General features: G+C 37.9%; 1 protein-coding gene across 1 annotated transcript in view; it reads right to left on the reverse strand.

Moving 5' to 3' along the window:
- Positions 1 to 23782, reverse strand: part of Samd12 (sterile alpha motif domain containing 12) — a 284228-nt gene that overhangs the window by 230192 nt on the left and 30254 nt on the right. The window contains 1 exon segment of the mRNA XM_034517590.2: positions 12674 to 12852. Coding sequence (XP_034373481.1) covers positions 12674 to 12852 — 179 coding nt within the window.

The following is a 23782-nucleotide window of genomic DNA, read 5'->3' on the forward strand; positions in this document are numbered from 1 at the left end:
ATAGATAATTTATATATCCAATTACTCTACCATTATCAATAATTCAAGCAAAAATATCCATTGGTTCTATTATTGCTTCATAGAATCGGTCCTTCTAATGCAAGCATTCTAGATATAATTGAGCAAGTGCGATTTCCAGGATTCTTTATATTGGAGAATTCTACCATTTGAAAATTGAATGTGTAGTGGTTATGGGAAGAATTCACTCAAACAACAAATATCTAAGCCTTTTCAAGCATTTTTCAGGTTGGAATACTCAGGGCTCTGATACTGAGTTTATGGTCTAGCAGATGGTGGCCTCAAATAATAAACACAATAAATAACAAAGTGTATATTCTTCTAGAAAGTGATAAGCATAGAGGAGGAGGATGTGACACAGATTGGAGTCTTGGGGGAGTTTGTCTTTCTTTCAGTGAAACTGCCTCATGAGCTTTGTCTCAGAAGAACAACTCAGAGGAGATGAGAGTACAGCCACGTAGCCAGGATGAAGGCTCTGAGGTAGGGGCAGGTGCCTGAATTAAAGCAGGAAGAGCCAGTGCATTGAAAAGTGCAGTAGCAGGTGACAGGAGGGACTTGCTAGAGGACACAGCACAAGAGCCTGAGAGCACACTGGAAAGTCATGGACTTTGAATCTGGGTGAAACTGTGATTGGAGAATACGTAACATAAGAATGGCATGATATATATGAGTCTCAACTGCCCGTTGGTAAGATCATTCTGATAGGTGAACTGAGAATCAGGCTTAAACTGTGGATCTGAAAATCATTGCCTAAAAAGAAAAAATAAAGGGAAAGTAACCAAAGGAAATCAGTTAGAGGGACTGTCTAGAAAGTATTATCAAAAACAGCCACAAGCTTTAGTTTATGGAATGCTTCAATCAAAATATGGCATGACTGTCAAACAACATGGCAAATCCAGGCTCCAAGTCTTACTGTTATTAATAAGGAAAAAGCGTAATGACCTAGGGTTGGGAATACAGCCATCAGAAGTACTGTTACAGTGGCATGCAGAAAGTGTATTTTGCTCCTTTCCCGACTCCTGGCTGAAAGAGCTTATTTTTCAATGTCATAAATGTATACCCAGTAAGTAACAGTTCTAATAAGTTATTACCATTGCTCTCTAATGCCACATGTAAAACAGTAAAAACTGTTTTGTATATTTTTAACCAAGTTACAATAAATGAGTTGTAATAAGTAAATAATGAATAAGATCTAATATTTCAGATTTATTATTGTATGCCAGACATCAATTTTATGAGCACATTCAATGTCTGTCAAATACTGATTTAGTACTTGGCATCTGGCTAAAACAATTAGTTGGTATACATCAAGGACTGAATGTTTGTGTATTGAAAAATCTTATGCTGAAGCCCTATCTCCATATTTGATAGTTTTAGAGGAGCTCATTTGGAAGGTAATTAAGGTTGATAAGGTTATGCTAGAAGATGGGTTTTGCTTTAAGAAGGAAGACCTCAATCCACTCATTCTTTGTCATGTGAAGATGCAGAAAGAAGATGGCCAACTGCAAGCTGAGAGGACCCTCATGGGACAAGTCACCTAGCATGTTGAACTTAGCCTTTCTTTTTTTTTTTTTTTATTTTCCCAATCCACAGGTTTATTCAAAAGCAGACTCACCCAGTGAAAGCTATGATATTCTATATATAAGTCAGGATACTAATCACGATAGTATCCACTTGATATACATGACTTGTGACAACACCGAATTATCTTGCTTCTGTTCCTTTCTCCATATTCATTCCTACTGCTCTCTTTTCTCACTATAATATACTTCACAGATGTCAATGTGTTTCCTGTTACAGGACCATTATTTTGTTTATTCTCCCATCACAGCAAATCCTTCATAATGCAATTTACAGATTTAATATAATCACAATACAATTCCCCAGGATATTCTTTACAGAAATTCGGGAAAAATCTTAAAATCCACATGAAACCACAAAATATCTGTCAAAGCAATACTCTGCATTTATGTAAAATATTTCTCTTCCTTAATTTAGCAATTTCAGAATTTAAAGTAAGGGCATTTCTCCATTTTCTTTTCAGGTGGATAGCCCATATTGCCAGACACAATTGATGAATGAGCTATCTTTCATCCATTTTTTGTTTCTTATGTCTTTGCAGGTATCTGCAGCTAGGATTTGGCTACTTCTTTTGGGTTTGGGCAAGCTGAGTAGTCAAATGCCATTTTAACTATCTTCTCGGAAATACTGAACTAGTGGACAGCTAAAGAGAGCAACAGTGAAATGGAAGCTGGAAAAGAAATTACTGATGCGTTCAGTGGGAAAGAGAAGGTGACGAAGAGCCATGAGGACTGTGAAGGGAGACCACGGATGGACTTCAGAAGAGGTATTGGGGGAGTAAACATGACTTGCCTATGACCGAGTCACCTCTATATAACATAACTGCCCATATTTTTTTTTTTTTGCATTTTAACATGATATCCAAGTTTAGTCTAATTTATTAATGTTGCAAAAATTGTTGTCTTTCTCGAGGTATGGTGGGTTTTGTTTGGTTGTTTTGTAATTGTTGTTTGTGTTTTGTTTTGTTCATTATGGTGATAATATACCTGACATAAATGACTGAATGGAAGGAACATTTATTTCAGTTCACAGTTTCTGAGGTTTCCCTCTCTCACAGCAGGGTGAGTGAGATGAGTGAGCAGTGTAGGAGACTGTTTATCTCATGGCAGAAAGGAACCAAAAAGAGACACAGAAAGGGGCTAGTGACAAGACATCCAAAAACCTGCCTTCACTGAGCTACTATGTCTAGGTATATCCTATGATCTGGGTTTCCAGAAACTCTCTGACCAAATTCTTATTATATATCCATTTTCACGTGACACTTAATATCAAAACAGTAAAACAATGCACCAGTGGTATTGAGATAATTCTAAAATATTTATATACTATAATAGCTTTGGTCTTAACAATTATATACCTCTTATACTTTGTGTTCAAACAGAATACATGCTATGAACCTTTGTATACTGATACAAAAATAGGATAAAACTAATAGATGGTTTCTTTAAAATAGTTTAGAATACATTTCTTCACATCTTCATCTGCACATACAGTTCTGGACACCACTAGAAATGCAGCATATAAACCTGGCATCTTTAATAAACTGTTCTGCCTGCATACTATGCCACCATAAAGTCATAAAAGTCTGTCTAAATTACAGATACCCTTTATTAACTCAATGAAATGTATCTATCTCCTCAATATTGTATGGCATACCAATGTCTACCATATGCAGTTTTTACTAGATGACCATTTACTAGAAAGCTTCCAAATCTCTGTCCTAAATAGTCACCTGAGTTTATATAGTCATAGTTCAATAGTAACTACAGTGTGGGAGATTAGAAAAAGAAGACAAGAAGTAATGAGAAAACCATACAAAGAATAAGCACATTATGAATATGACACATTATAATGTGGACAGAGAGAATGAATGGATGGATGAATGAGTGAAATGATAAATTATTGTATCTCCTTAGAAACAACATACATTTGACAAACACCATGCACTAGCATCAACCCAGGTGTAGTCAAAGAATGAACTCTTCTGTCTTCCATCCTTTGAATGCTGATCTTATAGCATCCTGATTTTCTCTATGCAGTTCTTCATCATCAGCTGCTTAATCCTTCCCTTGGAAGGGCTGACCAGGGCTCTTAATCCCTTTAGGTTTTTCATATGTCCCTCTGTCAAGAACTGGGGGTAATTTTATTCTATCTACATCGTAAGTTCAATGTTATCATGAATCTCCCTGAGTTTGTCTGTGAAAATTATCCTTCATATAGAGACAGGCAACATCTTAATCAAATTGGTTATAATTCTGTTAGAACTTTCAGGTTTGGGTGTTGCATGGATCTCCAGAGTTTTAGGCTAGGAAAAAAAAAGACTTATGCAGAATGCCAGCAGCCACCACTGCTGAAGATCAAACACTTCTTAACCCGAGTCAAAAAAGAAGATCAAACACCATCTTCTTAGGCCTATCTGAGCTGTTTCAAATTTGTAACTGGAGATACGCATGGATCCTCTGGGCTACTCACTATCCAGTGCTCTTAAATGCTCACTCTCGATTTTAAAATCTCATGTGTCACTCCATGTAGTCTTAGTCCACCAGAAAAGTTTCACCAGCCAATGGCTACATGCATGTGTTGCCTATGGCTTTGTTAGCACTGAGTCTTGTACTTAGAAGAACTGTGTTTTAAGGTAGACTGGGCTACAGCCAAGCAAGAAGGTCTGCAGAAGCCCCACTGAATTTTCTCAGTTCTCTCACCAGTGGATAGGATGAACATGCTCTTGAGGGTTTCTCTTTGATGACTATACAATGAATCAGTGGTTAAAATGTACCATATTATGGTGATGCTTTCAGAGATTACTACATTAGTAATAAACACAACTCCAAATGAAAGTTGACTATGGCTTCTTCTGAGCTCTCTCCAAATATGCAATGTAGTGGTGATGTGACCTAGGATTCACACAGCATGAAGTCTCATTTGTTTTTGACTCTTGCTCTGACCCTTAGACAATTCATCAAACGTGTGCTTATTATGTGTCTCATGCATTGCATCCTTTCCTGTCACTGGTGACATCACACTGGGTTGGCAGCTTTATGTAGAGACACTCTTGTTTTTTGAGCCAAGATATATAGATAGCCAAGAATGACATCATTCTATTCCCAAACTGCCACAGGTCTTCTCAGAGACCACTGCACAATGCAATGTGATCAAGGTTAAGTACAACTCACTCTTCATCTTCGTACCTGAGTCAAAGTTCTTTCAGCTGTCTGCTTTGATCCTAGATTAATGACTTCTGCTCATTGTTACAAAGGTCTACCAGTTGCCCCACAGTCCATTCTCATCTATCTGCCTGTGGCTTATCCACAACAGCAGGCTTTCTTCTCTTGCCTCTAGCACCAAGTTCCAGGCCAGCTCCTTTAACTCTGTGCCAAAGAAATACAAACCAAATCTAATATTAGCCTAATGAGAAAAGCGTATCTCCTGCCAAAAACTCATATAATGTATACGAAAGCCAAGTGAGGCAATTATTCCCCGTTTCAGATGCTGGTATTGTTTCTCCTTTATATAATGCAACAATCAAGATTGCTGTGTTTCTCTCAGAGGAGTAAAGAATACACGTAGCATTTTAACCTCTTCTTGTGCTACTTGGCTAGCTTCTAAGTGCAACAGACTGTATTTTTTCTCTTCAAATAAATAGATCATTTGTTCATTTAATGTTTAGGCAATAAAAAGCTCCAAACTTAGAGCTAATAGACTGAGACGTCTGGTCCTTCTTCCTGCAGTTATTAAACAGAAACTACATTTTACTGAACTATTTAAATTCTCAGATTTCTGAATTGTAAAACAGAGGTACAAGTGTTATAAACATAAGTATGAGGCAGAACTGTAAATGATAGGGACAATTAAAAAAAACTAACCTCTGGAATAACATTATGGGAGGGAAAAAGATTCTTAAAGCTCATGTTGAAGAAGTCTAAGAATATACCAGGTAGCCTTCTCAATAAACACTTAGAAAATTAATTCAAGAAATCAAGACCATCTACTCTCCCAAAATTTGTGGCAATTGTGATGACACAGACCAGAGTCCCAGGATGAAAAATAGTGAGACTCCTCCTGCCTGTATCTAGACTCATGTCATTCCATCATCATTTGTAAAACATGTTTTTATTTATTTGTTTATTTATCTATTTATTTATTTAGAACAGGTTTCTCTATGTACTCTATGTAGCCACAGCTATCCTGGAGCTTACTCTCTAGAGAAGGTTGGTCTCAACCTCAGAGATCTACCTACCTCTGCCTTCCAATGACGCCATATTTTTAACTGCCAGAGCATTAAGGAATGCCACTTTCAAAAGAGACATCTGCTTATTTTAATAAATTTTGTTTCAACTGGAACAGAAATCGACCTAGGCCTAAGGACAAGGTTCAGAGAGAATGTAAATCTTTGTCGGTCTTTAGGCTTACCTGTATACCCAGAGAACTCCATGGATTTCTGCAGATTAGAGTACCTCTTTACAGACAAGCTTTCTGAGTTGATGAGCATGACCTGTGGCACACGCAGGACAAGACAGAGCCTCTAGCCACATGTCATGATCACAAGCCTGAACAATGACTTTCTGATCAAAGAAATTAAAAATTTCCATAGTCACACGTTTCTAGTAGCTGATTTACTGGACAATCCTGTTAAAAATAAATTCATACCCTTCATTCAAGTGCCATATACTGGCCCCAACCAATTCATCCAGTCTTGACAAACCCTGACTCTATAAGACTTGTGTTGAACACACCTAATAATCTCTACTGACCCACCTGAACCATATGCTTAGGATTCAACACTAAGGACACCATCCATCCTCACAGCCGTGTGCTTGAATCTTCCTATACTTCACAAGCACAGGTCAAGTTCTACCTGGAATCAATGAAGTAACCTACCAGTCTTCTACTAAATGCTTTGTGAGCAAAAAGCTAAATGACCTCTGGTCTGAGCCTCCCTGCAGGATGTGCCATCAACAGGGTTGTTTCTTTGGAAACTGTTACCTAGTCTGCATAAACTTTGACTTGCCTATAGGTTATATGGTACAGAAGACTGGTGAGAAGGAGACTGAGGCTTCACTGTGCTAGACAGTCATAGTCATCAAAAACAGTCAGGGCAATGGTGCCTTTGACTAGCTTCTGGGCCTCCCTGTGAATCAATAATACAGTGTCTAGTCTACCTCTTGCCTTGTATTCTTCCCCTACGAAGTTAAAGCATTATTTCTGAATCTTGAATTTGGAACTGCAGTTGCTGGGATGGTGTGTATCCTCTTGGCACAGATTCCCAGGGACTTGAGCGAATCCTGATGACGTGCATTGATAAGTATCTTTCAAAGAGCCACATTTCAATTGTGTTCAGGTCTGTGACCTAATATGAAGACTTTCTGATAATAAGTTTTCAGACAGAGTGGAATATTCTGTTACTTTCATTTCATGCTATAAGAGTTAGAGGCCCAGGCTGGCCTCGAACTCATGGTCCTTCTGCCTCTGCCTCCTTCAACAAATCCAGTCCCTCAACCTAGAACTGACCTTAATTCTTGCATGTAATTAAAATGGTATAAAAGCAAAAAGGAGGAGGGGGGATGGGCTAATGGGGTTCTAGGGAGGGGAAATGGGGAAAGGGTATGACATCTAAAATGTAAATAAATAAAATATCCAGTAAAAAGAAAGAAAAGAAAGAGCTAGAGGCAGCATGCTGCTGACTGCTTGTTTAGATGGGACAATTACAGCCAGCTGTTCCTTCACTGCTTTCTAAGATAAAGAGCCTGTAAGAAATTGTCCCAGAATTAAGAAAATCATAAACATAAACACCCACATCTTTCTGTAGATTTGCTTTTCATTGAAAATCTTTTTCTTCTCACCTAATATATTGTGATCATGGTTTCTCTCCCTCTATGGCTGCTTCTTTCTACCTCTCCTCCTATTTGGATCTACTACCTTTCTTGCTGTCATTAGAAACCAAACAGGCCTCTAAGGAATAAAAATTAAAAATAATTGAATCGAAGATTATTTTATGTCAGAGTTGGACAAGACAAACAAGCAGAAAGAAAAGAACCCAAGAGAAGGCAGCAAAAGGATCAGAGACACACTTGTTCACATACTCAAGAATCCTAAGAATCCCATAAAATCACTAAACTGGAAGCCTACATATATATATATGTGTGTGTGTGTGTGTGTGTAGTGTGTGTATGTGTGTATGTGTGTGTGTGTGTGTGTGTGTGTCTGTGTATGTGTCTGTGTATGTATGTATGTATATGTATGTGTACACACATACACACACACACACAGAGGACTTGGTGCAGTCTGCTGAAGGCTCAGTGCATGGTGCCTCAGTCCCTGAGAGTTCATATGACCTTTTGCTCATGTTGATTTAGAGGTCCTTGTTTTCTTGGTGTCCACCATCTCTTCTGGCTCTTAAATTCTTTCTGCCTCTTCTTCTGTGGGGTTCCCTGAACCCTGAAGGGAGGGATTTATATCTGGAATGCTTTAAATTATGAAAACTACAAACATAATGCAATTAAACTCGTGTTACAATCGTCACACAGGCTTTCACATTGCTTAAGAGTTTTTAATGATCAGGTTAGAGAGATGTCTCAGTGGTTGAAAGTTCTTACAGAGGAATCAAGTTCAGTTCTCATTGCCCACGTAGAGTGGGGACATAATTGCCTGTAACTCCAGATCCATGGGATATGACATCTTTTTCTCCCTTCCAGTGGCACCTTCACTAACATACATATGCCTCTACATCAACACACACACACAGACACACACAGACACACACACACACACACACACACACACTCACACATGCACGCTCACATGCATAGAACACACACATTAAACATAAGTCTTAAAAAAGTAGTTACTGAAGGAAGCTACAACAGGTTTTCCTGAGTAAAGTCTAGGGAATATACACAGAAGAACTTGATTTGCCAAAAGCTGATAATCAGAAGGGCAATTTATAATGTGACCAGGTAACCTGGTAAGAACTTCAGGTCCCTAGGTAGAGACAAATGCAAAAGTATTACTTCACTAGATGTTATCTACCGTTCAAGCCACAAGAAGGTTAAGACATAGTAACTCACTTTCTCAATGAATAAAAAGTTATAAACAAGAATTAAAAGCTTTACCCCTTTAGCAAACAAACAGCATGAATAGAAGCCACAGAAGGAAATTTAGCGGCCTAAAAGGAAGAGCATTAACAAACAATAAAAATCACAGTGAAACTATGAATACAAAATGTCTGGAAGAGCCTTTTAAATAAATATAACGAAAATAACGCTTATTTTTAAAACCATTCAAACAAAACACAAGTGCAGAAAGATGCCCACCAGCTCAATGTCAGTATAATCTACTGCTCCAAACAGAGACTAAATGTGCCCCCACTCTGGGGTCTCCCTATTCAAAGGACGCTTTTACATATGTGGCAACCTTACACACCATGCAGTAACACTCCTTCCTCGGGTTAAAATATCATCACTTGTACACAACAGCCCTACACCCTGAAGAGGGAGTGATCTCTTCCATTGTATAAACACAGACGGCTTCTTCAGCCAGTGTATTGTGAACAGACACAGATTATTTTCAATATTTTCATATACTAAAGTATTGCACTGACCATTATCCTACATCCACCTTTGTGTATTTTATTATTTCTCTAGGACAAGTTCCTAGAAAGGAAATCACACCCACTGAAAACCTTAGGAACTACTATCAAACTACCTCCAGGTAAGCTATGTCCATTTGCACAGCTGAATATCTTTACATGCCAGAGGTTCAAAGGGTAGATTGAGAATGGGTCAAATTAGCAGAAAGAAAAAAAGAAGATTCCTCACAATCCTGCTGTCCCTCTACAAAGAACAGAAGAGAAAACACAAGCATGTCTATATATACACAAAACAAGTCCGTGCTGCCTATGGGGCAGATACCAAGTTGTGATGCCACTGGACTCTCAGTTATCACCGTAGGGTACTAGGGTACCATCACTGTATGTTCCCATCAACCAGCTTCACTCAATAGCCCTCTGTGAGAAGGGCAAATTCTGGCCATGCTTGATTGAAATTTCTATTCTGTTTACCCTTAAACATGCCAACGTGAAGAACCTAGAATCTCATTTCTGTGTTTTATTGTAGATGATTTGAACAAACTGTAAAAACCATAATTTCTATATGTGGTCTATTGTTTTGAAAAGGTGGAGGGATGCTTTACAGAATCATACTTTTTTTTTTCTGCAGAAGCACAAAATCACACATTCAACAAGAATTTAGAAGCAATCAAACCGCATAAGATCTGAACTCTGAACAACTGATTTTCTGTAAATATTTTTAAAGAACAGAGATATGATCTGGAAATATTTAATTACATTCGAAGTAAAATAAAACAAATGTCAAGAATTAGTTTTCTCTTTTTCTCAGTTGGATTCTTAATATTTTAGACACCCTTTAACTCTGGCAAGCTCTATTTATCTTTCTGAGTAAAATCAGACCCTAAGGATACTTTTCCCTCTATCCTCAGAATAACTCTATTAACACCACAGGTAGATTAACTTTAGATGTCATGGCAAATCTCACTTATCACCAGCTCTGCTCACAAGCCCAACTCAGACTGTCCACCAATTTCCTTTAAGGAGCTATTTCTCTGCATAAAAATATTCAGTGAAAAGTGCTTGCGTTATCTTCCTCACCAATCATTCACTAATTCATATATCACACCAGAGATTCACGTGAGTGATGTCACCCATTTTTAATTATTTATCCAGAAAAGGAAACAATAATGACCATTATTCACAGCAACAGGTAAAGCAGAAACAAAATCACCTTTTCATCTAGAAGGCATGATTTGGAAGAGAGGCACAAGGATCATGGTACAACAGCCAGGTGACCTTCCCACTTCCAGGTTTTCTTGGGTACTTATGTTTGCTTTCTAAGGTTTGCATATACTTCCTCAATAAACACAAAGAGGAAACAAATGTCTATTAATGTTGCAGATGGCTCTCCTGCCCGCATTTTGATGTTAATTTCTGCTCTCCTGGGAGGGGCTCCAGACAAGGAGTGAGTCGCGAACTCAGGTGACTTCTTGTGAACCAATCCCCTATAAATAAAGGAGCAATTACTGGGCGAATAGGAAGGACTTCTGGGCTGGAAAGGGGAAGAGAGGAGGAGGAGGAGAGAGAGTGTCTTTTTGGACCCGGGTGAGGACATGGACAAGATGTAGTGGTAGAATTTCCGGTATCATGACGGATCCACAGGGATCTGCCACCGGAGGGTCAGATTTAATAGGCTTACAAGATTAGGTTTTAGTTGTTGCACCCAGAGATTGAGTTACCATTGTTGCTAAACTCTGTGTGGTGTTTTTCTTCTTGCGGGGACTGGACCTAGTTCGAGAGAGAAAGGTACCGACGCAAAGCCTGGGTTTGTGTGATGTGCCCCTCAAAGGCCGTGGGGGTTTGAAGCACAGGAATGGCGTGGTAGTGGGAGCTTAGTGAGCTGGGTGGTGAGATTCTGGAGCTCTGGAACTCCGGTTGGGGTTGGTGTTGAGCTTTGGAACCGGAACTTAGATGGTGGCTAAGCCGAGAGCTAGCCAGACACTGTCATTCTAATACCTCCCGCAAAAATGAATTTCCTCAATTTTCAATGAGAAAGCTAAAATGAACACCTTCAACACTTAGCATGGATATTTTTACTGAGTTTATGCAAAAATCCATACAGTGACTTTTTCCTTTCATTGAAAATAGATTTTTTTCCTCATGCAATATATCCTAATTAGAATTTCCCCTCCCTCTACTCCTCCCAGTTTCTCCCCAGTTCTCCCATCCAGATCCAATCTCTTTCTGTCTCATTAGAAAAGATACTTCTAAGAGATAATAAAAATGTAACAAAATAAAATATTACAAGATAAAACAAAAACTATCATTATCAAAGTTGGACAAGACAAACCAATAGAAAGAAAAGAACCCAAGAATCTCACTCACACACTCAGGTGTCCCCTAAAAACACCAAACTGGAAGCCATAATATTATGAGCAGAGGACCTGGTGCAGACCTGTGCAGACTCCATGCATGCTGCCTTGCTCTGTGTGTGTGTTCATAAGACCTTTGCTTGTGTTGATTCAGACGACCTTGATTTCTTGGTGTTCTTCGCCCACTTTGACTTTTAAAATCTTTCTGCTTCTTATTCTGAGTGAGTTCCCTGAGCTCTGATGGGAAGGATTTGATGGAGACAACCCATTTACATTTGAGTGTTCTAAGGTTTCTTTCTCTCCCTCCCCCATCCCCAATAATGTCTGGTTGTGGATCTCTGTGTTTGCACACCATTTTTTTTTTTAGGACAAGAGAAAGCCTTTATAAGAGACTGTCCTCAACAAAACCTCACTGACACTCAGAACCCCACTGTTTGTATACTTTCAATGAATACTTCCTCAGGTGTGTAGTACCTATATTTAGGCCAAAGACTAAAATCTAATCCTCCATCAAAATAGAATAGCTATATTTTCAACAACTAAGGTTTACTCTTGTCTGTCTCATAGGATGATTAAAGACACAATAAGTCCTGGCACCAAGAGTGCTTTAAAACAGCTATATATGCATATATTTACAAAAGTCAGTTATTATCATTAATAGCTTTTGTCAGCAAACGCCCCTTGGGATCAGGCTTTTACAAAATGTTTTCAGAAGCACAAAATCATTTACTCAGCTCATCTCAGCCTAATAGGGAAAGCAGATTTTAGGATTCCATTATAGATAGAGACTATGAGGCCTAAAGTTGCATAACTTGTGCAAGCAAGCAAGCAAGCAAGCAAGCAAGCAAGCAAGAAAGAGGTTTAAACTCTATTGCTGTTAGATAAGAGAGGCTCTTTTCTATAATCCATGGTCCAGAGCCTCGTACTGTGGGACAGCAACACCCGTGTTTGGATTTTATCCAAAGAGAACTCAGTCAACAGTCTCATCTATTGTCATTTATCAACGAGACACAGCACTGATATTACCAAAGATACATCAGTGCTTAGCAGAAGCATTATTAACTCTTCTCTGTGGCTGACCGCAGCTTAGCAAGGCTTCAGCCTCAGACTTTTAGTACTTAATTGGCCAACAGCTCACCTTTACTGTCTCAGCTTCTCCCTGAAGTCTCTTGGGGGTTCCATTTTGGTCAGATACCTTCTGGAAATTTCTGTTTTTAATGGATTGAGATTCTACAGCTTCGCCTTCAATCTGTAGTTTGATTCCGTCGGCATGGGCAGGGTGATCAATACCCCGTGGATTCAAACCACAGTGGAGAGCTAGAAAAAATGAACAAATAGAGCTCAGAAAAATGAGTCATACAAAGAAAGTGTCTAGGACAGAAAATATTTCATCAGGCCTGAGTGGGAAGGAAACAGGGTGTCTGTGAGCTCAAAGGTGGTATAATGACTATGGGACATAACATAGGTGAGGAAAGAACACGGCATTGTGGGAAATCCTGGGCTTGGAAGCATAAACCCCAAATCCCCTCAATTCCAAAGACTTACTTTGAGCACATTACTAATGCCCACAGTACAGATGGAGCACCAGATAAGGCAGTTTCATTACTGCCTCCCACTTAGCTATTTCATACCTTTAGTCTGGTTTATTGGTCTCCCTTCATCTAGAATCTGCTTACTCTCTACATCCTATGGAATCCCTCTAGTCATAAAATATCCACTCACTCAGTCTACTCTCTTGCATTCATTCAACCAATATTTATTGGGCATGTTACATATACTGTTGAATTAAATGCACAGGTGAAATACTGTAAGAACTGAACAGACAAATGAACTAATGATTTTTTAAAGGTATCTCTGCTACAAGAAAGGAAAAGAAAGACCAAGGACTAGAGGGCTTATGGTACTCAAGCCCCAATAGCTTCAAATTTCTTGTTTCATCTCTATACCATCAAAAATGAATATCTCTACCAACAAGATCTAGAGCTCATATTTTGGAATATTTATTCATTTAGAAAACATGTATACACTCCTCCTCTGTACCCAATCTTATCTAAGAAATGACAATGAATTTTATGAAAATCATTTTTTCCCCTAGACAGTTCCCACTAATCCCCACTTGCACATGTGCACATGGCATATATAGACTTGTATTTTAGGATGTGTCATGATAAATTATTTTGACTTTTTTAGGATAGAAAACCATAAAATTTAAATTCCCATCCTTGTCAGCTCTTTGATCTTATATGGTTCAAAGTCAAATACTAAAACCTCTCTCTTACCTCCATTAGGACATTAATTCACTGACAATCTCCCATATTAGATGATCATTAGCTTTCCCTCTTCTCATTCTTTCTTATTGGTTAGTCTTCTATGTAAGTCTATGTTACAGCTTTTTTTCACTATCTACTCTAACCAGGCTGTGGTTCCTTGTCTTCTTACTGACTCTTTCAAGTCTATTTTACAGGGAGAACTACTTTGAAAGACTATTTTCCAATAGAAGTGGGATTGGGCATATTCTTCCATTTTTTATTTTCTTATTAACAGGTACCACCAATTTCCAAAGCTTTTGATACTGGAAAAACCCAATCTTAACATGGTCAAAACTGAACTTCAGTTTTCCTACCACAAAAAATCTGCCCATTGATTTCCCCAAAGCTGAGGAGTCATGCTTGACTTCACTGTCTCCAAGATTCACCATAATCTCTCCCATCCATCAGCAAAACCATCAGCTGGAATCGAAACAACTGTTCAAGTTGCATCTCCAGTTCCATATCCTCTGTCATCACCATAGACAGAGAAAGGCATCATACACTCAGACTGCCAAGCTAATTCATCTTCTTTTTCTTATCCCTTAAGACCCATGAACATAACTGTGTGTATATCATGTCATGAGCCTCATTTGTGTAAAACTTTCTAATGGCCTCATTTTACTTAGATAATTCAGAAAACATCATCTTGTCCAGCAAGTCCCATCCTCTTTGATCTTGCCAGCTTCTCTACCTATACCAAATGTCCCTTGAACACCATACTTTTTTCCACAGGCTTCCTTTCCTCCTCGACCAAGTTCTTACCCAACTCAAAGACTCTGTACCTGTTTCTCTGCTTAAAATGTTTTCTATTATTCACCTAAGTCCTACATAGCATTTAGTTTTGTCTTTAATATGACTTTTCTATATGTGTCTTTTTTTTTTTAACCGTCATCTTCACCCATGCCTTCCCATGACCTTCCTGTAGAATACATGGTACCTTAGAGAGTAAATATTCAATAATCTAAACCATCTGCTTGAAAGGGAGACCATCAAATTCAATTTTCTGCCATTTTATATAGACATTATTAGTAGATTTCTCCTTTCCTAGTCTCTAGTGTTCCTGAAAGCAATGAACAGTCACATCACAAAGTTAAATTCTCAGCAAGGATCAGTTCGTGCACCTTCCCTCAGGCTTTGTTCTGAACCACAAATGATATTCAGGAAAAACTCTACCAGACATAATTATATTCATTTTCAGAGAAGGGAAATGAGGCTCAAAAGGGTTATGGTCACCAAAGGTCACACAGGTGTCAGCTGAAGGTCGTAAAGATCAAGTATCATTTGGAATGCACATGAATTTAAGTTAGAGATGAACATCCTATCCAAACTAGATTAAATAGAAAGGAAACTTGTAAGCTTTTATAATGGAAGGTTCTAAGTTTGAGTCCCAAGATAGAGAAGTCCTGCTCCCCATGTCTCCATGTTGCTGTTGGTAGTATTGCCTTTGTCCTATAGGCCCTTGAGTCACATGCTTCAGGGATTAACGTTGATGAATAGAGAATTTAAGCATAGTTCTTTCTTCAATTCTTCCTCTAAACTTTAGCCACTTCTCATTGGCTGGACGTGAATAGCATGTTCATTTATTGAACTGAGAGCCTTGAGGTGACCACAGTGAACTTAAGCCAAGTAAAATGCATCTAAGGTCAGTTTCCCAAACATCCACTGTTGCTACTCAACAGAGTCAGGATAGAGTGAATATTTGTGAACAAACTACCCTGCTCGAATTACAGTGATGCAAAGAGAAGCAATGAGAGCCTGAAACTAATTACTGTTAATATCAATCAGTTTCTCATCTCCAAAGACTAGCCTACTTAAAATGAATATTCAATTAAATATACTAAAATTGTGATTATTCTAAAAAGCTGTGCTTCAGTAGGGAGATAGTAGATTCACGAGGGATGGAATTATACATTAATGAGGGAAAGAAAAATGCCCAGCTTTGATCTTTCTCTTCCAGCATGATTCCCAGTTGCTTTCTGCATTGAAATTCAGGTATGGGAATACCATTGAACTGCTGTGAGCTTCCAACACCTCGGATTCTCTTGCCCTATCACCTTCCACCAAAGCAGACTTACACTCCCTTCATCTGTACCCATGAGTCCCTCCCTGAAGAAGAAGTTTTATTCTACCTGTGCACTAATCTAAATTTCTACCAGCAATCACCTGGATTCCACTTGAGGTGAGGATGCATATGAAAGGAGATGATATCTTCAAAATGGAATCTTGACACCATGCTGAATACATACACCACCATGCTGAAGATTTTCTGTGCTAATGGTTTTTAACAGTGATGCTCTAACACACACTTTGGATTTTAGCTCCTCTTTTTGAAATTTTCAATGCTAATAAATTAAATCAACGTCACAGCTGGGAAAACTTCAGGTAAACTTCAAGCTGTCTTATGATATTGATTCAAGAACCAGAAGCCTGTTCAGCAGAAGGATATTTGAGAAAAATCAAAGAAACATGAAGGGGTTCTCAAAGCTGAACCCGTTAAACAGCTGAGCCCGTTAAACTGAGTAAATAACTTTAGTGAAAACAAGCAGAGGTAGGGATGAGGATAGAAACAAGAAAGCAGAAGGGACACCAAGAACATGATGAGCAGAGATAAAGGCCGCACCTTAGAAGAGGCCATTGGAACATTGCTTGATTTGTAAATATCATGGACATGAAATTTCAGGAACAACAAAGCAAAGCCTGTCAGAAATATCTTAAAACAAATAAGTCCAAGAGCAAAAACTTAAATCAATGCTAGGTTTACAGTCAAGGATGAAGTTGCTATGGAAGATTTCAATATTTGTGTGACAACTAAGGCTACATGTATACAAAATCAAGAAACTATACTGTACCTCTGGTTTATAGACTATTTATAATTTGAACACCCAATATTTTACTAGGGGAAAGAAATCTCCTACTGATTTAAGGCATGATTGGGTAAAGAGAGGTGACTTCTGGTTGATTTTGCAGTTGAACAAATGTTTCTTTTCTTATATGTGTGTTGTCTGTCCTGATCGAGATCTGGGAGCAGAGACTATGGTGATTACTAAGAGATGGCTTGTATCTATTCTCTTAGGGTTTTCAGCTGTGGTAGGGGAGCCAAATGCATCAGTGTGAAGACAGATTCGTATTATTCAGGCATTGAGCTACCAAGAATAGTTTTATGAAGCAGTGTAACCAATATTGCTGATGAAGCAGTCTATACTGACATGTATGTTAGTAGGTTGACTTCCCAAACAAAAGAATAGATCTTGTGAAAATAGAATAGCATGAGCAATATCAAGAAAATATTAAATGTTGGGTTGATGCTAGGGAATAACAAACATAAATAAAAATGAAAGAGTGATATTGGTAAATAAAAAAGTAAACAATCAAAATGTCCATGGACAGACAGAACAGGAACTGGGAAGTGTGACAAATACAGAGTGGTTACAGCTTAGCATTAAACACAAATAAAAATCTTCATAGATAAAATAACACGAATGAACACTGAAGAAACTATGCTAAATGAAATATGCCTGTCCAAACAGGACAACTCTACCTCTGTGTAGTGACTCACATTTATAATCCCAGCACTTGGCAGATTGAGGCAGGAGAATTCTTACAAGTTTGATAATCTAGGCTGCATAATGAGTTTCAGGTCAGCCTGAACTAGAGTGTAATCTTGTCTCAAGAAAGCAAAATCAAATAAAAGGACAAAAATTGTGTGAGTACTTGCACAGATCCACCCATAAAAAGTACTCAGAGTAGTCAAACCCACAGAGTTAAAAAATAATTGATACCTAGGGGCTGGGGTGTGGAAGAAAATGGGGGTGGATTTCTTTTTCAGAGCTGAATGTTTAGTGTTCTAGTTTGGGATAACAAAATGACTTTGCAGATAGGTAGTAGTGACAATTACTTAGCATAAGTGTCTTATATAATACAGGATTTTTACAAGGGTGTAAATTATATTTTACCAAAGTAAATGGCAAAAAAAATCCTACTCTATTCACTTTCACTTTGACCCAAATATTATAACCATTAAGTAGAAAGCAAACTTCTAAAGATATTCTTATTCAAAGGCTTCAGAGTTTCTTCATCTAGTACATTTTTGATTGTTATTATGGACTCTACCCATTGTGTGTATTCATACGTATGGGTGTGTGCACACACATGTATGTGAGTGTATGTGTGTGTGCTAATGTGTTTCTTTGTGTGTGCATGTGTGTGACTCTGTGTGTATGGTGGTGGTTGTAGTGTGTGGTTGAGTGTGTGTAAGAAAAAATAACCTAACACCTAACAATACTTAAAATTTTTTTCTGAAAAAGGATTCACTTACAAACTAGATACCATGGAAACTGGGCTGCCACCTGCTTCAAAACAAGTTTAGTCCTTTCAGAGATGTGGAGATGTACCTCTGAACAACACTATTTTAATGTGACTTAGGTCATAGTAAGAAACAGGAAAGTGCTAGTCTCAGTTTATCTCTTCACAACGATACATAAATAATGATGGTAACATACAGATGTAGATACAGATATAGATGATATAGATATGGATGATACATAGATGTAGACATAAGAAGTGTCATAAAATGTACCACATAACTACACTGATTTAGGGTCTATTTTGCTAAAAAAGTTACCCAACTTCCCAGTCCTTCCAAATCCCAGCTATTGCACTTGAAATATAGAATGGAGCCTCTGTTCATGCCCGACACTCCTGTATTCTGACAAAGCTTTTCCTTAATCAGAGACAATGAGCAAATACTCCCCCCAAAAAACCTCAGGGTGAAATGGCTTAGTAATATCTCTACTAGAACTGCCTGAAATACTGTGTGCGTCCTTGCCTAGGCCAGACTGATATCTCTATATAGTATTTCCTTCTCTTACATTTTTTTGCCCCTTCAGGAAGAATTAATGTTGTCTTCCTTGTGCTGTGAAGCTTTAACTGAGTTTGAGTTCTGTGTATTTACCTAAACAATGTTGACAATTGCTATTTTTTCTTATTGAAAGATCTGAGTGTGCCTCTGCATGTATGTGTGATACATTGCGAAGATTTATAACATGATTGCACAGACTACCAATGTTTCCAAGAGAAACTGACTTCATTTTATTGAGCTTTACACACGCAGTGTTTGGATAAATAACTAATTTATAATAGATACCCAGTCATTTTTTAAGGAAAAGGCTAGATATGATCGAATGATTCAAATTCAATCCTACTCTTTGTGGTTGGCTTCTGGATAACTTCTGCATTTTTCAGAACAGCAAATAAAGATTGCTTCCAAACTACCTGTCCAATACACAAAAATGACAGAGCTACAGAGCTCTTTTGATGTTTAACTATCATCAGCAGAATGGAGATGTTACTGTTCCAAAAAAAAAGTCTAAATAGTTGTACATAGTTGTACCCAATAAATGTTAAGTGAATAAAATATCTTAAAAGTAAAGATACTGCAATCCTTATGACTAGCTTCTAGAATTGAAGTATCCTGTTTAAAATTGCATGCGTGTGTCTTGTTTTTAGGCAGAGATGAAGACTCCTCCAAAAAACAACCCTTCTGTCACACCTCTCTCACATAATAAACAAAAAGTAGATACTCTACAAATACCAGTTTAAGGAATAATTAGGGAACAGTCATGCTGATCTCAAATTCTGTAGAGACTTTCTAGCGGAAACAGTCTGAGTATCACACACGTTATACTTTTCTTTGTTGTAGACACTTGGGAATATAAACACATTTTCAGCACTTTTGCCTTCTGTCCACACCAATGACAGAACTTCAAAGTCCTCTCTCTCAAATTCCCCAGCCACCCTTCCAGCTGTGGACAGATGCTAATGCATAGGACACGAACAGGAGTCTGAGGAGAGGAGAAAATAGTGGAATGGATATATAGGAACATATTAGAATGATAACTTGACCGCTTCCCTTTACCTTGAATACACAGGGAGTCTAGTGTGGCCACAGACATTTGTGACTATGGTGCTGCATACATGAGAGATCGTCAAGGGGCTAATAGTCACATTGGCTTGAATATCTCTGAGGGAATCAGACTTTGTTTCTAAATGCTAACCATTAGTCTTCATAACACATAAGAAAAATAATTACCCTATTCTTATGCAACTGCTAGTCAAATCTCCTGCAGCTTTTGTATGTATGGATTGTGAAACGTATTACTCCATTTTAACCAACAGCAGATGACTACCTAGCTCTTCTTAAAGAGAAAAAAAAAAGGTAAACCTGGCCTTAAAAAATATTCTGGTCTAGGTTTCATACCTTCATCATGACTTAAAAGCTGGATAAGTACAGTATGAATTTATAAGATGTAAATGAAGAATGTAGTTAACAAAATAACAGTTATCAGAGATAGAATCAATGCAGGTACTACTGTGAAAATGTGAGAGCAAAGCAATTACTGTTTTGGGACACTGTGTCACCAGTAATAGTTCCTAGATAATTTATGAATTTTTTTTTTTATAAATCAGAAGGTATATTCTGATTCACAGGTACCTGAATATCAAGGGTTAAACATAAAAATACATCAAGGCTATCAGAAACATATCTTAGGGGAAAAGGTACTTTTGTTTGACTATAAGAGCACAATGTCTCTTTGGGTGAAGGAACGCACCCAGTAAACATCTACCATGACAGGGATAAGCAGAGCAAGGTCCAGCAACCTTGCTTCTGTGTGACCAGTGACCAAAGAATAATTCACATTTAAAAATGATTGTTGGAGCTACAGAGATGACTCAGGAGTTAAAAGCAATGGTTGCTCTTGCAGAGGACTCTGATTCAATCCCCAGCACACACATGGTGGTTCACAACTTACTACTGACTCCAGTCCTGGTGTGTCCGACATTTTTATGACATAGTACACGTACATACAGACAAGTAAAGCAAACAAACAAATAAAAATATGCTACAAAATTCCTCTTTTGCGTTTCCCAGTAATTTTAGATTTATTATTTTATACATGAGGTTTCGTTTGAATGTCCATAAATAAAATTTTACTGGAACAGAGCCATGCTCATTTATTTATGGATCATTTATCTGCTTTTGTGCTACAATTTCAGAAATTGGCAGTTTTAGCAGAGATGTATGTCCTAAAGACTGAAATATTTACTAGCCTGCCTTCCCTTTATAGAACTTGTCAATTCTTATTTTAGGAAAGAGTGTAATTGTATCCTGAAGAATTCTGGGATATAAGAACCCAATCCCTATACCTTAGTTACAGCATTGAGGAATTCCTAGGTCTTTGCAGAACTACATTCTAATTAATTTCATACTTCCCCACTCCCAAGGTAATTCAAAATGTGTCTAATTTTATCACAAGGGTCAGAATATGAGGAACCAGAATATGATTTACAAAACTCTCCCCACACCCTAAAGTGAGCTAAATCTAGCTTACCACACACATGCTGAAACTTCAAATTTGTAAGCACGAGTAGCGCTCCTTTTCTCTGTACTACAACAGGAGTGATAAGAAACAAAACCATCAGAGCAGTAATTCAGCAATATTAAACAATGAATGTATTCATCCTCAGGTCATCTAAATAACCAATAATTGGCGGGGCTCTGTTACATGAAAGAAAAGACCAGAAGAAAGGAGATATTCCAACAATGAAAATAAAAGAGGAGAAATAGTATGAAGACTCTCAAAATATACCAAATGTCCAGCCTATGCTGGCTAATTTTATGTAAACTTGACACAAGCTAAAGTATTGGAAGAAGGACACCTCAGTTCAAAAATTATCTCCCTGAGATCGGGCTTTAGGCATACCGGAAGCTCATTTCTTTTTTAAATTAGTGATTGTTTGGGGGGGGGAGACCCCAGTCCTTGTGGGTGGATCTATCTCTAGAATAGTGGTCCTATATTCGGTAAGAAAGCAGGCTGAGCAAATCAGTCAGCAACACTATTCCATGGCCTCTGCACCAGCTCCTCTCTTTAGTTCTCTGCCATGGTTGAGTTTCTATCCTGACATCCTTCACTGACAGACTATGATGTGTCAGTATAAACCAGATAAACCCTTCTCTCCCCACGTTGCATGGTTCATGGTGCAATAGTACCTTAAGACATTATCCATGTACCCAGTGATAGCCCTGACAACAACCCTGTGGCTTTTGGAGCTGGGCCAAGAGGACTTGTCCAGCCTAGCCAGATGTTCACACCACGTGCAACTGTGTGATGACAGTATCCCTTCTAAAGCACATGATAAACACACACACACACACACACTGCTTTGTTTGTCCTCAGAGACAATTTCATCTTTGTTGAATAGGTTCTTATAAGCAATGTCAGTGTACAAAGACTACCTAATGTCATTCTTCAAAGGCTACATATCTGTAATGACTATATCAAATATTTGCCCATCATAACCAGTATATCTGGACTAGAGAAAATCTACATGTAGTAGATATTAAAGTAATATTTAACTTAAGTATTTTAACATCAGTAAAAGGTATGAAAAGGGGTTTAGACAATCTCTGAGGTACACTCATATTAAATATTCTCATTTATAAAGAGGACTCAATGGTAGATGTTGAGGTCTCTAGATTATTAGAGAAGAGATATTGGTATCTTATTGTGGGTATCACTTATTGTGATAAGTGATCTATATACATCTCATTTAAAATACATTTTAACAATGTCATGAGAAGTTTATTGTATATTGTGAACCATCAGATGATAGATGATAGATAGATGATAGCCAAATTAGTTCAATCAATATGTATTATTGATTTATGAAATGATGCTTTATCATAGGTGGTCTGCTCTGTTTTGTTTTTGTTAAAGTTATTTCATAAAATAGAAACCAAACTGGTGAACACTACAAATAATATAAACATAAGACTGAAGAGGAGAGATAAGGCAGACCATATAAAGACCTTACAATTGGAGACATAGTGTGGATGTGAATTCCTTGTGTTGACTTTCTCTTACATATACAAGGCTCAGAGCTGAAGGATCCCATGCAAGTCATGACTAAAGCTTGGCCACTAAAGGACTAGGAAAGGGAATGCTGAAAAAGATGGAAAACTTTTAAACTTAACCCTTCTACTCTGGCATGAGAGTAAACAATGTAACCCTATTGTCCATTCTAGCAAAAGCTGGAGAGAGTGACTTCAAATTTGTTCAGTTGAAACAAATTACCTCAACATATAGAGAAAGTAGTTTTCACAGGAGGCCAAGCACAAAGATCATCTTGAAGGTCTGTCAACTAGTAATTAAGCTACCTCTTCACCTAAAAAAATAAATGTCAGTTAAGAGGATATATTAAGAGTAAAGTTGCCCTGCTACCAGGCAAGATCTGAGCCTTTCTTCTTAGGGTGGAGTCAAGAGGAAGCCTCCTGGAGAGTGAGGACTTTGACTAGCACCCTGACAATGAAGAGCTCCACCTTCAAGCATCCATTGAGGTAAAGAGGCAGAGTCTGCATCATAACTCCACCCTGTAGTAGCTACCTTGTACCCTTTCTTTTCCTAGTCCAGAGTAAGGTTAAAGTACACTAATGGAAACAGATAATCTAAATGAGATTCAGAATCTCGCAACATGAAATGAAAATATCCATTTTTAATTAAAACAAAAGTACCTATAACCAAGCGTAAAAGGGATCTCAAACTGAAGAAAAAAGATAACTAATAGATGACGTCACCCAGATTACAGAGGCGTGGAAGTATTAAATACATATTCTAAAGCCGCGTTTCTGAAAGTGCTTCAGTGAGAGGGCTACCCTTAACACAAATGGGAAAATCAGAAAGCTTCAGGCAAGGAAAACATCTAACAAATCAAAAGGTAAGTGATCAAAAGATACAAGAACCAAAATGAAGATTTGGTGGGTAGACTGAGCAGTAGGATGGAGGTAGTGAAGAAAGAGTAGAAGTCACTGTTGTGGGGGAATCAACAGAATGGGCACTTTGTTGCTTGCTTATAAAAATACTGCGTATCGGACAATTAATATG

This window comes from Arvicanthis niloticus, chromosome 13, assembly GCF_011762505.2.
Source record: "Arvicanthis niloticus isolate mArvNil1 chromosome 13, mArvNil1.pat.X, whole genome shotgun sequence".
Taxonomy (NCBI): Eukaryota; Metazoa; Chordata; class Mammalia; order Rodentia; family Muridae; genus Arvicanthis; species Arvicanthis niloticus.